We start from the raw sequence: 15,766 nt of genomic DNA, 5'->3' as shown, positions 1-15,766 counted from the left end.
GGGTTCTAATCCTGTTTCTGTCCCTTGTCCGCTGTTTCACCTTGGGCAATCACTTACCTTCTCCGTGCCTCAGTTACCTCATCTATAGAAAGGGGATTGAGACTGGGAGCCCCATGTGGGACAGGGACCCTGGTCAACCTGATTACCTTGTATCTACCTTGAGAAGCAGCATAGCTATGTGGGAAGAGCACTGGCTTGGAAGTCAGAGGTCGTGGGTTCGAATCTCACTTAGCTCTGTGACGGGGTAAATCACTTAACTTCTCTGTGCCTCAGTTCTCTCACCTGTAAAATGTGGATTAAGACTGTGAGCCACCCATGGGACAACCTGATAACCGTGTATCTATCCCAGCGCTGAGAACTGTGCTTGGCATATAGCATGCGCTTAACAAGTACCATAATTATTACTATTAGTTATTATCCCCTCTAATCCCGAGTCCTTCTGGATCTTGAGCTTGTGGGTGCAGTTGATCATTTGAATTGGCCACTTTGGCTGGAGACTGGAGTAGAGATTCAGGTGGATCCTTGGGTGGGAAGGAATCAATCAATAAATCAATCGTATTTATTGAGCACTTACTGTGTGCACAGCACTGTACTAAGCACTTGGGAGGGTGCTTGGGTTGCAAGCTTTGTGGTTGTCTCTGTTTCAGAACTGTGAGAACTGGCCAGCTTGGAGTCCTTGATCCCTTGAACTCTTGCCAGCAACAAAGATGTGGTCACTGGAGGGGAAGGTTAGGGCTGAGCTGCTTGGGCCATTTATTTGTGTTGAGAATGCTGTCACCAATGGTATTTATTGGGTACTTACTATGTGCAGAGAGTTGTACTAATTAGAAAGACCTCTTTGCTCATGTGAAGACAAGACTAGATTCGTGGTTGGGGGGGAACTCTGGGATCCTCAGGCAGAGTGAGCCTCGGCCTACTCTGTTTTCAGAACAATCTCCGGAGCCAAGTTTCCTGGCCTTTCCTCCATTCCGTCACACTAACTAGCTCTCATTCAAGGGGTTGCCTTTCCTTTGTCTCTTTGAGACAAATGGAGGAAGGGGAAGACCCAGCCTCAAAAGTTAAAACAGAGCCAGGGAGGGGTGAAATGTTGTGAAGCTGAGGCCAAGCCTCCTTGGGAAACTTCCTTATCCAGGGCCAGAGAAGTACCTCTCAGATGATGTGAGAAAATTGGTGTTGAGGGTCATCGGAATGGGAGCGGGGGCGGGGGGGCGGGGATGGCTCTGAGGCTCAGAGCTGGAGAGGGGAGGTTACCACACTGAAGCCTATCGAATGGGAATCCTGGGGTTAATCCAAGGGCCTCACTGGAACAGAACTAAAGCCGGGGGGCAGGGTTCTCACCCATTCATTCATTCAAACGTAATTATTGAGCACTTACTGTGTGTAGAACACTGTACTAAGCGCTTGGGAAGTACAAGTTGGCAACGTATAGAGATGGTCTCTACCCAACAACGGGCTTACAGTCTAGAAGGGGGAGACAGACAACAAAACAAAACATATGGACAGGTGTCAAGTCATCAGAATAAATAGAGATAAAACAAAATAAATAGAATAATAAATATGTACAAGTAAAATAAATACAGTAATAAATCTGTACAAACATATATACAGGTGCTGTGGGGAGGGTAAGGAGGTGTGGAGGGATGGGGAGGAGGAGAGGAAAAAGGGGTCTCAGTCTGGAAAGGGGGCTCAGTCTGGGAACCAACCTCTCTGTGCCTCAGTTCCCTGTCCCAAGTCACATTGCAGAACTGGAACTAGAATCTGAGTCTTCTGACTCTCCCTGTTTCTATTCTGCCTCCCTGGAATAAAACCTGACCCCTTGGCTGGCTAGCTTCAGGATGGCCCTTCCCTCCCCACAGCACTTGTATATATTTGTACAGATTTCTTACTCTATTACTCTACTTATTTTACTTGTGCATATTTACTACTCTATTTTGTTAATGATGTGCGTATAGCAGTAAGCGCTCAATAAATACGATTGATTGAATGAATGAATTCTATTTCTTCTGACGATTTTGACACCTGTCTACATGTTTTATTTTGTTATCTCCCCCTTCTATATTGTGAGCCCATTGTTGGGGAGGGACCATCTCTATATGTTGCCGACTTGCACTTCCCAAGTGCTCAGTACACTGTTCTGCACACAGTAAGTGTTCAATAAATATGATTGAATGAACGGCCCCTTGTTGCCCCCATCCACACTCCAAACTGCAAAGAACTACTGGTTGAGTCACAGTTGGGATGAAATTTAGATCTGGGAGAAGTTTCCTACTGGGGTAGATTTCCACCCCCCACCAAAATCAGGTACCAGAGGGCCTGCAGAATTGCCTCCTGTTTCCTCTATGCATCTAATCTCTCCACAGCTCAACTCCCTGCGGGAACAGTTGGAGAGTTTCATGCAGCAGTGAAGCGGTAGCGGGAGACCTGACTTAGGTCAAGATGACTTAAGAATTTTTCTCCCATTTGGTGTAATGGGTGTCCCTTGGACTGAACCTGAGAGCAAATGTGGCAGGTTTTACACTTGGTTGTCTCCCCTTCCCCTTCCCCTTCCCCTTCCCCACAAACCTACTCCAGATCCTGAAAGATTTAAAGGGAGAAAAGCCCTAATTCTTTGGACTTGGTAAACCTGAGAGGGCTCACCTGAGAGATTATCTCTGAAATAAAAGGTCCCTGTTCTTATTGCTAGGCAGGTCCCTAGTATTTTGATTTGTGGGTAACCATCCAGCCTCTCTGAGTCTCTTCTCTTTGGGGTCAGCTTATCTAATTCCCCTAATCAGGGGAATTATAAGACCTGCTCTTCCATCCTAGGGGGCCCCCCACAAGGGGAGAATTACCCCGTCTTCCTATTTTCAAGAGAGCTTGGCTGTTGGCCGCTAGACAAGTTCCTGCTCAGGAAGCCCCCAGTCTGCTGGGGACTAGGAATGGAGGAGAATTTTAAGGAAAAACAAAGAGGCGGAGGGGAGGGGACTAGTGGGCTCCAGGGACAGGAGGTAGCTCTTGGGTACCTTGTTCCTTTTTGTCCAGTTGTAGGGCACTCTCTCCAACTCACTAGGTATCTCTGCTTCTGCTAGGACTCAAATTTCTGCTGCTCCATGCTGAGTGAAAACACATGCACAGGGATACACAGACACACCAACATCTCCCCTACCCAATCCCTACCTAAACCGGGAAGAATAACCAAAGTACTATCTAAGTACTTACTTTCGGCTGAGCACTGTGTGCTAAGCGCTTTGGAGCATTCAATCCAACAGAGTTGGCAGCAAGTTCCCTGCCTCCTACAACAAGCTTACATTCCAGAGTGGGAGAGAGACATTAATATAACTATGTAATTTATAATATATCATTTAAAGATACGTACATCATAATAATTGTATTTGTTAGGCATTTATAGTCCAAGTAATGTACTAAGCATTGGTGTAATCAAATCAGACACAGTCGCTGTCCCACACTGGGCTCACAGTCTAAGTAGCACAGAGAATAGGTATGGAATCGCCATTTCACAGATGAGGAAACTGAAGCACAGATAAATTAAGTGACTTGTCCAAGGTCCCACAGCAAGTAGGGGAGCCAGCTTTAGAGCTTGGGCCCTCCAAAAGTCCTTATGGATTAATTCTAGTTCGTTTCTCTCCTGTAATGAATTATAACTGTTTCTCAAGTCAGCCTCAATGCAGAATTCACACTGAAAGCCTTACTTGCTTGGTTTGCCCAGCTGCCTTTCTCAAGGCACCTATCATATCCTTGTTTCTCAATGTATAAATGAGAGGGTTCATCATGGGGATCACTATTCCATAAAATAGAAAGATGATTTTGTCCTGGTCCATACTGTCTTTGTTTTGAGGTTTGAGATAAATGGAGTTGAGGGTCCCATAGTAGATGATCACCACGGTCAGGTGTGATCCACAGGTGGAGAAAGCTTTCCTCCGCCCAGCTGTGGAAGGAATTTTGAAGACAGCCACCAAGATCCAGATATAAGAGAGGAGGATAAACATAAAGGGGAGGGACAAGATTAAGATCGAGTTTATCCACATCAGGATCTCACTGACAGCAGTGTCCGAGCAGACCAGCTTTAAGACAGCTTCCACCTCACATGCAAAATGGTTCACTACATTGTGCCCTGCACAAAACCGAACCGGTACAGTGACCACAGGAAGTAGGGCCAGCAGGAAGCTACTTATCCACATGGTAGCGGCAACCTGGAAACAAGCCCTCATTGTCATAATCAACCTGTAATGCAGGGGGTTTGATATGGCAACAAATCGGTCGTAAGCCATGACGACCAACAGCCAGCACTCGGTGATGCTCCAGAAGAGGAAGATGGTCATTTGGGTGAAGCAGTCATTGTAGGTGATAGTGGGGCAGTCTCTCAGGCAGTTGACAAGGGCCAGAGGCACCAAGGTGGTGGTGGAACACAGGTCAACAAAGGACAGATTGCAGAGGAAGAAATACATTGGGGTGTGAAGTCGAGGCTCTTTCCACACTACCATAATGATGAAGATATTTCCCACGATGGTTCCCAGATAGAGATGGAGCAAGATACAGAAGAAAATGATTTGACTTTTGGGCTGATGGGAAAGTCCAACCAGGATGAATTCTGTGACCTCAGTGTAGTTGGCCTCGCTCAGTTTATTCATTTTCTCTTACCTCCGGAACCAAGACAAAGGAAAGAGAGATTGAATTTTAGAAAGTACAAGCCCAATGAGTCTGACAAGCCTAATGAGTGGTCCCCAGGATTCCTGGTCATTAGTCATCATCCGGAAAGGAGCAGATGGTATAATTTCCAGAAGGCACCCAACACAAAATTCTCAGAGCTGGGATCTGTGGATAACCTGGTCTCTAGTCTGAAGTCATTAGATCACTTAGGGCAGTTCAAATTAGCTTGGAATTAGGTTTCCTTGATCAAGAAATGTAAGTGAGGTCTCTGCCTTTTTTGTAGTGGGTGGAATTGAAATTCTCACAACAGTTTCCTCCTGTTTTTATTTTCTTTCTTTCAAATGAGGAAATCACCTGCTAGGGAAGTGGTACCCCTGGGTAGCCTTCAGGATTCAAAGTTCTGAAGGAAATTAGTGCAAAAGAGGTTAGCTTAATTTAGCCTTTCATTTTTCATTGGTTATCAAAATAAGCCTAATCTCGCCAGTGATTGGGAAAGAGCTAACAAAATTTGCTTGAAGAGCTAACATCCTAGAACCCTTCTCAGCATTCTAAGTTAGACTTGCATGGATTCTCCATCATTGAGACCATTTCCAGGTGGAAATACAGTGTTTTTAACCCTTCTGAGAAGTGATGGTTACATCTGCTGATGGAGCAGATGTCCCCAGTGCAGAAACTATGGTCATAAAGAAGACTCTACTCTGCCTCTGATTGCACTGATAGATTTCATCAAATGAGAACACATTTTTCTCTATGTTCAATAGGTTATTAGCTGAACTACTTTGGACCTGGGTTCTAATCCCAGCTTCTCCACTTGTCTGCTGTCTGACTTTGGACAAATCACTAAACTTCTCTGGGCTTCAGTTCCCTCATTCTCAAAAAGGGGATCCAATACCCTCCTACTTAGACTGTGAGCTCATGTGGGACTTGGTTTTCTTGTATCTACCCTAGTGCTGAGTACAGTGTTTGGCAAATAGTAAGCACTTAAGAAATGCCACAATTAATATTATTAATACTTCTCTTGGGCACTTGATGTTCCTTCACTACTTAGAAGTCCAGAGATACAGAATGAATGTAATATCTTTATTTCACTAACTCATTTGGGGGCAGGAGGGTGCGGACATGGAGAGAAGGCTGTTTTCTAACCTCAGCCAACATGTTTGTCTCACAAAATAACATCCCATTTCTCTTCAGTGATATTTAGCCAGATAATACATTTAAATGTTATACAAAAATGTGCCCGGAGTTAGATAGAGTATTTCAGAAGTTTGGAAGATAGCTGTGCCTATTTGGGAAGCTACAGATTTGGTCTGACTTCACAAACTGGAGCTCTCAGGCACCAATAACCTTCATTTCAAAGGAACTACCAACTCTCCAGTGAGTCAGCCAAATGGAATTCCAGGGTCGAAAGTAGGAAATACAAGATAATGCAGGTATTTTTATTCCCGATGGTTACCATCTAGAATTAAATTGTAAAGTCCTCCATTAATTTAACAGACGGGAAGGAAATGAATTAGATCCTTTTTAAAAAAAATCCAAAAGATGAAATGGGCCTTCAGGCTGTGAAGGAGACCAGATACTCACTGAATTCTATAGTTTCCAAGGTAACTGCTGCTGGAAATGTAGTCCTTTCAAAGTAACAATGAAATCCACGGATAGACTTTGGTCAGAGATGGGTCACCAAAGCATCCAGCCCAGCCTGGTTTAAGGGTGGTCAAATTGGTGAGTTTTCCTTTGGTTCCTCACACACCCAGTGGAGAAAAGGCATCTTTGCACATCCACTGATGAATTTACTTGCCTGAATTAAATCCCTGAATTAACCCTAAGAAACAACAACAAAAAAAAATACTTTGGAATGTCATTTTCTTACTTTAAAAGCTGACTCCATATTTGTAGGGCACATGGAGGGAATCAGTCAATCAATGATATTTATTGACCCCCTTACTATGTGCAGAGTCCTGTACTAAGTAATTGGGAGAGTACAATACAACAGAGTTAGCAGAAATGTTTCCTGCTCACAATGAGTTTACAATATAGAATATAATAACATCAAATCCCAATTTGATAGAAATTAAAGCAGTACATTCAACACTGTACCAAGATCATTTTTTTAAGGGAGGGAGGCTAGTATAAAAATATCTTTTACCTTGACTTCAAAATATTAAATGATTTGAGGCCAGATCTGCTCTCTCTGATTAGCTGATGATTTAGTATGATATAACTTAGATCAACTGGCAAGAGGGATACGATACTGGTTTTTGCACTCACCTTGAGAGAAAAACCTGCATAGCACTGAAATCCAGATCCACTACCTAGAACAGGAAGACATTAAATATTTCAAGTAGGCTCCAGGTATTATATCCCTATTAGGTAGTGAAATTCCACCAAAGGGAAGTGGATTGAAGGGAACAGCAATGTGTTGACGTGCCCTCTGAGGAAAAGATACCTTTTTTCGGTTGTAGATCATTAAAGCCAAGCAGAGTCTTTTTTTTCCTTTTGTAATGAGTCTCTGATACATGCAAGTGACACTGGTTATAGAGATTCACTTGGTTACTAGATGAAAGTGACAGTGGAACAGCAGGGGGTCCTGTCCCACCCACCCAGGCAAAAAACAAGACCCTGAAAGGATCCTGCAAAAAGCTGCCAAACAGTGGGGCAGAACCCCAAATGACCATTGCGGGATGGTGTAGGGTCACTGTTGGCAACACACAGTCCATCTCTCTGTTATCACACTATTTGTCTGAGACGGCCCTGCTCTGGTCACTGGAGAAGACTAGTTCTTTCTTATGTTAGGTCCCAGTACATACCTTAATTTTTACCAATAGAAACAGAAAAGGAAAAGCCAATCTTTGTATTACTAGTGAAATATGTCTGCTTCGATTCAAATACGCAGCTCCCAATCTAACCTTTTAAGAGCCATAATCTTTGCTGGAAAAATTTCTGTATATTTTCCTTTCCTTAAAGTGTTCTTCCTTCCTAAGCTTTTATTTTTCACACTGTCATTGAAAAGGGTGAAAGCCTCCCATGATTATTTGCTCAGATAGGTTTGTTGAGCATTAATAGGCACGTTGGGCATTGCTTATTGCCAATGCAGTGAACAGAGTGGAGCAATTAAAACCACTTGTTGTAAACACCCAGACACTCCACTCTGGGCATTATTAAGGAGACAACAAACTTGGCACTTCCTCACAAGAACTTTTCAGCACAGTAATAACAGGATAATTATGAGCAATGGGAGAAAGTTTCAACTTTTCATTCTCAGGGACAAGGAAAAACTTTGAAGATGTGAAAAAAGGAGGAAGGAAAACATTCCCTCAATAAACTGAACCTAAAAAGCAAGAAACAAGTCCCACAGCAGAGCTGAGCTCCCTGAGACAGACAGCCAAACCTGCCGATTGCCTGTGTCTTTCAGATCAAACATAAAGACCAAATCTCCTTTCCAAATGAACATTTATGAGGACACCACTGACAGCTGCCCAGTCCCTGGGAAGGAAACCCAAGTCTCACCATTTTGACCAGAAGGAATTGAGCCCACGTCCTTTGTAGCCCACGTTCAACCAGTTAAGGCCACCAACAAAATCAACACCAGCCCAAATGCCCAGGGTCTCAAAGAATCAATGTGGACCCAAGGAGGTTCCAGCAGCTCTTCTAAATGAAATTGCTTCCCTGTCTACTCTGCTTCCTCTTCTCAATTCAATTTTTTTTGATGGTATTTGATAAGCCCTAACTATGTGCCAGGCTCTGTACTAAGCACTGGGAGAGATACAATCAGTCCCTGTTACATGTAGGGCTCACAGTCTTAATCCCTATTAAGCGGAGAAGTTAAGAGACTTACCTAACATCACACAGCAGTCACGTGGCAGAGCTGGAATTAGAACCCAGGTCCTTCTGCCTCCCAGGCCCATATTCTATTCACTAGGCCATGCTGCTTCTCATATTCTCCTCTTCCTCCTCCCACTAATTTCAAACAATTTCCAATTGTCCATCCCCGCCATTGGATTGTAAACACCTAGAGGACAGGGGACCTGTGGCTTCTTTCTGTTGTACTCTCCCAGATGCTCAGTATTAGTATGGTGCATGAACTACTATTGATTGACTGATCCCTGAGCTGCAGGGAGAAGAAACAGGGGATCCCTTGATGTAGCAGAGTGGGGGGCTAGAGAAAGAGGTGAGGATACCGAGAAGGGGAAGGTATAACCGTGGCAGAAGGAACCCCAGCACAAGCATTCAGCTCCACCAGAACTCAGGCCACCTGGCTGCTGGATTGGCTGCCCTGGCTACAATTCTGGGGACAATCTGGCTGAAGGATTTTAATGTGTCCTACCCAGATGGAAGAGCCACTAAAATAAAGCACGGGGGAAAAGAATGCAGTGACTAGATGGGAGAGGTCACGTGACGACCTCTGCAACACCAAAATCCCCCTCCATCACGGGCATCTTCTCACTGAGCCTGACCAAGGCACACAATCTAAATGGCTCTGAGAAGTCTCATCCCACCTCCTGAAACCTCCCTCTATTCAATATGCTCATCCCTTTCGAAATATTCTCAATCCCTTCCTTGGACTGGGGTCAGAGGTCAGGGGCCACCTGTCAGTATCTCCAGAGAAGAGAACAATCTGCGACCCGAATGGCAAAGGAGTCTATTCCTTCGCTGAGCTACACCTGCTAGATGGTAGTAGTTTAACCACTTACCATTTGTCAAGTACAGGGATGGATAAAAGATAATCTGGTTGGACTGAGTCCCTGTCCCACGTGGGGCTCACAGACTAAGTGGTACTGAGAACGAGTAATGAATCCCCATTCTACAGATGAGGAAACTGAGGTACAGAGAAGTTAAGTGACTTGCCCAGTGTCACACAGCAGAGAAGTAGCAGACTGGGATTAGGATTATAATAAGGCAGTTCGTGATTGGTGGTGTTCATGGAGGGGCGGGGTTCACTACTCCCTAGAAAAGGAAGTAGAAAGAAGTTTCTCTAAAACTCCCTTTGCTCTTTTCTGGCCCACTGCTTGTTATCTTGCGGCCCTCAGTCCCACTTCGTTCTCATTTCTGCCTATCCCCATTCCGGGCAATTCTCCATATCCTGGCCACCCATCCAGAAACACTTCTTCAAGAATTCAGGCCCCGGGTAGGGTCCTGCAATTTGAAAAGGTGTGAACACAGACCGTGGCAACAAGATGCTAAACGTTCTCCCTTGTGAACCAGCCACTTTTGAGGTCATATGTCTGGAATTGCCCAGTGAGAGATACCTATTTCAGTTCACTCTTCCCATTTTCACCCTGGGAGAGATCAGGGCTGAAGGCTGATTGAGGCTGGATAGTGTATCTGCTGTTCTAGCCCGATTACTAGATATTTTCTCTAATGGCTGGGCCTTCTTTGAGTCTACTGTGCCTTTGGGATGCTGGCTGCTGGAACAGGCTGCAAATGCCCCAAGAATGAGGAGGATGTTCAGAGGGAGATGGATGATGAGGTAGGGTCACCCTGGGGACTCATTTTAGCCATCTCCTTTGTGCCTCACAAGCTGCTTCCTTGAGTGGCACAAGAGCCCCAATCCACTGTGCTGTGGGCACTAGAGGTTCCTCCCCTGACAGAGACAGGATGGAACCAGGAGGGCAGGCAAGACCTGTCTGAGGCCAATACAGGTCGGGGTGAGAGACTGGTTGATGCAGCCTCTCCCTCCATCTACTGGATAGAGCTCGGGCCTGGGAGTCAGGAGGTCATGGGTTCTAATCCTGATCCTGTCCCTTGTCTGCTGTTTCACCTTGGGCAATCACATACCTTCTCCATGCCTCAGTTACCTCATCTATAGAAAGAGGATTTAGACTCGGAGCCCCATGTGGGACAGGGACCCTGGTCAACCTGATTACCTTGTATCTACCTTGAGAAGCAGCATAGCTGTGTGGGAAGAGCACGGGTTTGGGAGTCAGAGGTTGTGGGTTCAAATCTCACTTGTCAGCTGTGTGATGAGGCACTTAACTTCTCTGTGCCTCAGTTCTCTCACCTGTAAAATGTGGATTAATACTGTGAGTCACCCATGGGACAACCTGATAACCTTGAATCTATCCCAGCACTGAAAACTGTGCTTGGCATATGGCATGTGCTTAACAAGTACCATAATTATTACTATTAATTATTATCCCCTCTAATCCCAAGTCTTTCTGGATCTTGAGCTTTTGGGTGCAGTTGGTCGTTTGGATTGGCCACTTTGGCTGGAGACTGGACTAGAGATTCAGGTGGATCCTTGGGTGGGAAGGGAGGGTGCTTAGGCTTGGGTTCCAAGCTTTGTGATTGTCTCTGTTTCAGGACTGTGAGAACTGGCCAGCTTGGAGTTCTTGATCCCTTGAACTCTTGCCAGCAACAAAGATGCGGTCACTGGAGGAGAAGGTGAGGGCTGAGCCCCTTGGGTCATTTATTTGTATTGAGAATGTTAAGTCACCAGTGGTATTTATTGGGCACTTACTGTATGCAGAGAGCTGTACTAATTAGAAAAACCTCTTTGCTCATGTGAAGACGAAACTGGATTCATGGTTGGGGGGGAACTCTGGAATCCTCAGGCAGAGTGAGCCTCGGCCTAGACTGTTTTCAGAACAATCTCTTGGAGCCGAGTCTCCTGGCCTTTCCTCCATTCCATTGCACTGACTCACTCTCATTCTAGGTGTTGCCTTTCCTTCATCTCTTTGATACAAATGCCAACTCCTACTGGCAGAGGGCGGGGAGGAAGGGGAAGACCCAGCCTCAAAAGTTAGCACAGAGCCAGGGAGGGGTGAAATGTCATGAAGCTGAGGCCAAGCCTCCATGGGAAACTCCCTTGTCCAGCGCCAGAAGAGTGCCTCTCACATAATGTGAGAAAATTGGGGTCGAGGGTCGTCGGGGAGGGAGTAGGGTGTGGTTCTGAGGCGCTGAGCCGGTGAGGGGAGGTAACCACCCTGAAGGCTATTGAATGGGAATCCTGGGGTTAATCCAAGGGCCTCACTGGAACGGAACTAAAGCCGGGAGGCAGGGCTCTCAACCAACCTCTCTGTGCCTCAGTACCCTCAGTGCCTTGCCCCAAGTCACATTGCAGAACTGGGACAAGAATCTGAGTCTTCAGACTCTCCCTCTTTCCTGTCTGCCTCCCTGGAATAAAACCTGACCCCTTGGCTGGAGGCTGGATAGCTTCAGCATGGCCCTTCTCTGCCCACAGCACTTGTATATATTTGTACACATTTCTCACTCTATTACTCTATTTATTTTACTTGTACATATTTACTACTCTATTTTGTTAATGATGTGTATATAGCTATAATTCAATTTTTTCTGATGATTCTGACACCTGTCTACATGTTTTGTTTCATTGTCTGTCTCCTCCTTCTATACTGCTAGCCCATTGTTGGGTAGGGACCTTCTCTATATGTTCCTGACTTGTACTTCCCTAGTGCTTAGTACAGTGCTCTGCACACAGTAAGCGCTCAATAAATATGCCACCATCCACACTCCAAACTGCGAAGAACCACTGGATGAGTCACAGTTGGGATGAAATTTAGGTCTGGGAGAAGTTTCCTGCTGGGGTAGATTTCCCCCCACCCCAAATCAGGTACCAGAGGGCCTGCAGAAGTGCCTCCTGTTTCCTCTATGTGTCTAATCTCTCCACAGCTCAACTCCCTGCAGGAACAGTTGGAGAGTTTCATGCAGCGGTGAAGGGGTAGGGGGGACCTGGCCTAGGTCAAGATGACAAGAGTTTTTCTCACATTTGGTGTAGTGGGTGTCCCTTGGACTGAACCTGAGAGCAAATGTGGCTGGTTTTACACTTTGTTGTCTCCCCTCCCCCTTCCCCACAAACCTACTCCAGATCCTGAAAGATTTAAAGGGAGAAAAGCCCTAATTCTTTGGGCTTGATAAATCTGAGAGGGCTCACCCGAGAGAGATTATCTCTGAAATAAAACGTCACCATTCTTATCACTAATCAGGTCCCTCGTATTTAGATCTGTGGGTAACCATCCAGCCTCTCTGAGTCTCCCCTCTTTTTGGTCAGCTTAAGCAGTGTGGCAAACTAGAAAGAGCACGGGCTTTGGAGTCAGAGGTCAGGGTTCAAATCCCGGACTTCTCTGGGCCTCAGTTAATTCATCTATAAAATGGGGATGAAGACTGTGGAGCCTCCCGTGGGACAACCTGAATACCTTGTAACCTCCACAGTGATTAGAACAGTGCTTTGCACATAGTAAGCACTTAATACATGCCATCATTATTATTATTCTTACTAATTCCCCTAATCAGGGAAATTATAAGATCTGCTCTTCCATCGTAGGGGGGCCCCCTACAAAGGGCAAATTACCCCATCATCCTATTTTCAAGAGAGCTCGGCCATTGGCCGCTAGGCAGGTTCCAGCTCGGGAAGTCCTAGTTTGCTCTGGACTAGGAACAGAGGAGAATTTTGAGGTAAAACAAAGAGATGGAGGGAGGGTTCTAGTGTGCTCCAGGGACAGGAGGTAGCCCTCAGTTACCTTGTTCCTTTCTGTCCAGTTGTAGGGCACTCTCTCCAACTCACTAGGTGTCTCTGCTTCTGCTAGGCCTCAGGTTTCTGCCACTCCATACTGAGTGAAAACGCACGCACAGAGACAAGCACACACACCAACATCTCTCCTGCCCAACCCCTCCCTACACCGGGAAGAGTAACAAAAGTACTATTTAAGTACTGTGGGCTGAGCACTGTGTGCTAAGCGCTTCGGAGCGTTCTAAACAGCAAAGTTGGCAGCATGTTCCCTGCCTCCTACAACAAGCTTACATTCCTGAGTGGGAGAGAGACATTAATTCATTCATTCATTTATATTTATTGAGCGCTTACTGTGTGCAGAGCACTGTACTAAGTGCTTGGGAAGTACAAAACGGCAACAGATAGAGACAGTCCCTACCCAACAACAGGCTCAGACGGACAACAAAACAAATAGACATGTGTCAATACCATCAGAATAAATAGAATTACAGAATTATAAATATTACGGTATTTAAGTGCTTATTATGCGCCAGACACTGTACTAAACGTTAGGGTGGATCCAAGCAAACCGGTTTGGCAACAGTCCCAGTCCCGCATAGGACTCGGTCTTAAGCAGCGTGGCTCAGTGGAAAGAGCACGGGTTTAGGAGTCAGAGGTCAATCAATCAATCAATCGTATTTATTGAGCGCTTACTGTGTGCAGAGCACTGGACTAAGCGCTTGGGAAGTACAAGTCAGCGACACAGAGACAGTCCCTACCCAACAGCGGGCTCACAGTCTAGAAGGGGGAGGTCTTGGGTTCTAATCCCGGGTCTGCCGATTGTCGGCTGTGTGACTTTGGACAAGTCACTTAGCTTCTCTGGGCCTCAGTGACCTCATCTATAAAATGAGGATTAAGACTGTGGGCAGTCTTATCGCCTTGTAACCTCCCCAGCGTTTAGAACACTACTTTGCACATAGTAAGCGCTTAATAAGCACCATTATCATTATTAATCCCCACTTTCCAGAGCACGGGCTTTGGAGTCAGAGGTCATGGGTTCAAATCCCGGCTCCTCCAATTGTCAGCTGTGTGACTTGGGGCAAATCACTTAATTATTAATATAACTATGTAATTTATAATATATCATTTAAAGATACATAAATAGTAATAATTGTATTTGTTAGGTGCTTATAGACCAAGTAATGTACTAAACATTGGTGTAATCAAATCAGACACAGTCCTGTCCCACACTGGGCTCACAGTCTAAGAAGGGCAGAGAATAGGTATGGAATCCCCACTTAACAGATGAGGAAACTGAGGCACAAATAAATTAAGGGACTTGCCCAAGGTCTCACAGCAAATGTGGGAGCCAGCCTTAGAGTCTGGGGCCCTCCAAATGTACTTATGGATCAATTCTAGTTAGTTTCTCTCCTGTAATGAATTATACCTGTTTCTCAAGTCAGCCTCAACGCAGAATTCACACTGAAAGCCTTACTTGCTTGGTTCTCCCAGCTACCTTTCTTAAGGCTCCAATCACATCCTTGTTTCTCAACGTATAAATGAGAGGGTTCGTCATGGGGATCACTATTCCATAAAATAGGAAGACTATTTTGTCCTGGTCCATACTGTCTTTGTTCTGAAGTTTGAGGTAAATGGAGATGAGGGTCCCATAGTAGATGGTCACAACAGTCAGGTGTGATCCACAGGTGGAGAAAGCTTTCCTCCGCCCAGCTGTGGAGGGAATTTTCAAGATGGCCACTAAGATCCGGATATAAGAGAAGAGGATAAACAGAAAGGGGAGGAGCATGATGAAGATCGAGTTTATCCACATCAGGATCTCACTGACAGTGGTGTTTGAGCAGACCAGCTTTAAGATGGCTTCCACCTCACATGCAAAATGGTTCACTACATTGTGCCCAGCACAAAACCGAAGCGGTACGGTGACCACAGGAAGTAGGGCCAGGAGGAAGCTACTTATCCACATGGTAGCGGTAATCTGGAAACAAGCCCTCATTGTCATGATCACCGCATAATGCAGGGGGTTTGATATGGCAACAAATCGGTCGTAAGCCATGACGGCCAACAGCCAGCACTCAGTGATGCTCCAGAAGACGAAGATGGTCATTTGGGCGAAGCAGTCATTGTAGGTGATAGTGGGGCAGTCTCTCAGACAGTTGACAAGGGCCAGAGGCACCAAGGTGGTGGTGGAACACAGGTCAACAAAGGACAGATTGCAGAGGAAGAAATACATTGGGGTGTGAAGTCGAGGCTCTTTCCACACTACCATAATGATGAAGATATTTCCCACGATGGTTCCCAGATAGAGATGGAGCAAGATACAGAAGAAAATGATTTGACTTTTGGGCTGATGGGAAAGTCCAACCAGGATGAATTCTGTGACCTCAGTGTAGTTGGCCTCGCTCAGTTTATTCATTTTCTCTTACCTCCGGAACCAAGACAAAGGAAAGAGAGATTGAATTTTAGAAAGTACAAGCCCAATGAGTCTGGCAAGCCCAATGAGTGGTCCCCAGGATTCCTGGTCATTAGCCATCATCTGAAAAGGAGCAGATGGTATAATTTCCAGGAGTCACCCAACACAAAATTGTGTATTTCTCAGAGCTGAGATCTGCGGATGACCTGGTCTCTAGTCTGAAGTCATTAGATCACTGAGGGCAG

General features: G+C 45.5%; 2 protein-coding genes across 2 annotated transcripts; both read right to left on the bottom strand.

Moving 5' to 3' along the window:
- Window positions 1-2,562: 2,562 nt before the first annotated feature.
- Window positions 2,563-4,628, bottom strand: LOC119929584 (olfactory receptor 13H1-like). Its single transcript, XM_038747756.1, has 2 exons — window positions 3,690-4,628; window positions 2,563-2,574 (listed from the first exon to the last, which is right to left on the bottom strand). Exons 1-2 carry the CDS (start codon window positions 4,626-4,628, stop codon window positions 2,563-2,565), a joined length of 951 nt encoding a protein of 316 aa, XP_038603684.1.
- A 9,939-nt stretch (window positions 4,629-14,567) lies between these two features.
- LOC119929642 (olfactory receptor 13H1-like) lies at window positions 14,568-15,524 on the bottom strand. The gene has a single exon (XM_038747824.1). The coding sequence runs from the start codon at window positions 15,522-15,524 to the stop codon at window positions 14,568-14,570; it is 957 nt and encodes a 318-aa protein (XP_038603752.1).
- Between the last annotated feature and the right edge of the window lie 242 nt (window positions 15,525-15,766).

Source organism: Tachyglossus aculeatus, chromosome 6 (assembly GCF_015852505.1).
Source record: "Tachyglossus aculeatus isolate mTacAcu1 chromosome 6, mTacAcu1.pri, whole genome shotgun sequence".
In the NCBI taxonomy this organism is placed as follows: Eukaryota; Metazoa; Chordata; class Mammalia; order Monotremata; family Tachyglossidae; genus Tachyglossus; species Tachyglossus aculeatus.
This window is presented reverse-complemented; position numbering and strand designations above follow the sequence as displayed.

Coding starts and splice junctions, on each gene's coding strand:
- LOC119929584 (XM_038747756.1), bottom strand. CDS start 4,628: ATGAATAAACTGAGCGAGGCCAACTACACTGAGGTCACAGAATTCATC.
- LOC119929642 (XM_038747824.1), bottom strand. CDS start 15,524: ATGAATAAACTGAGCGAGGCCAACTACACTGAGGTCACAGAATTCATC.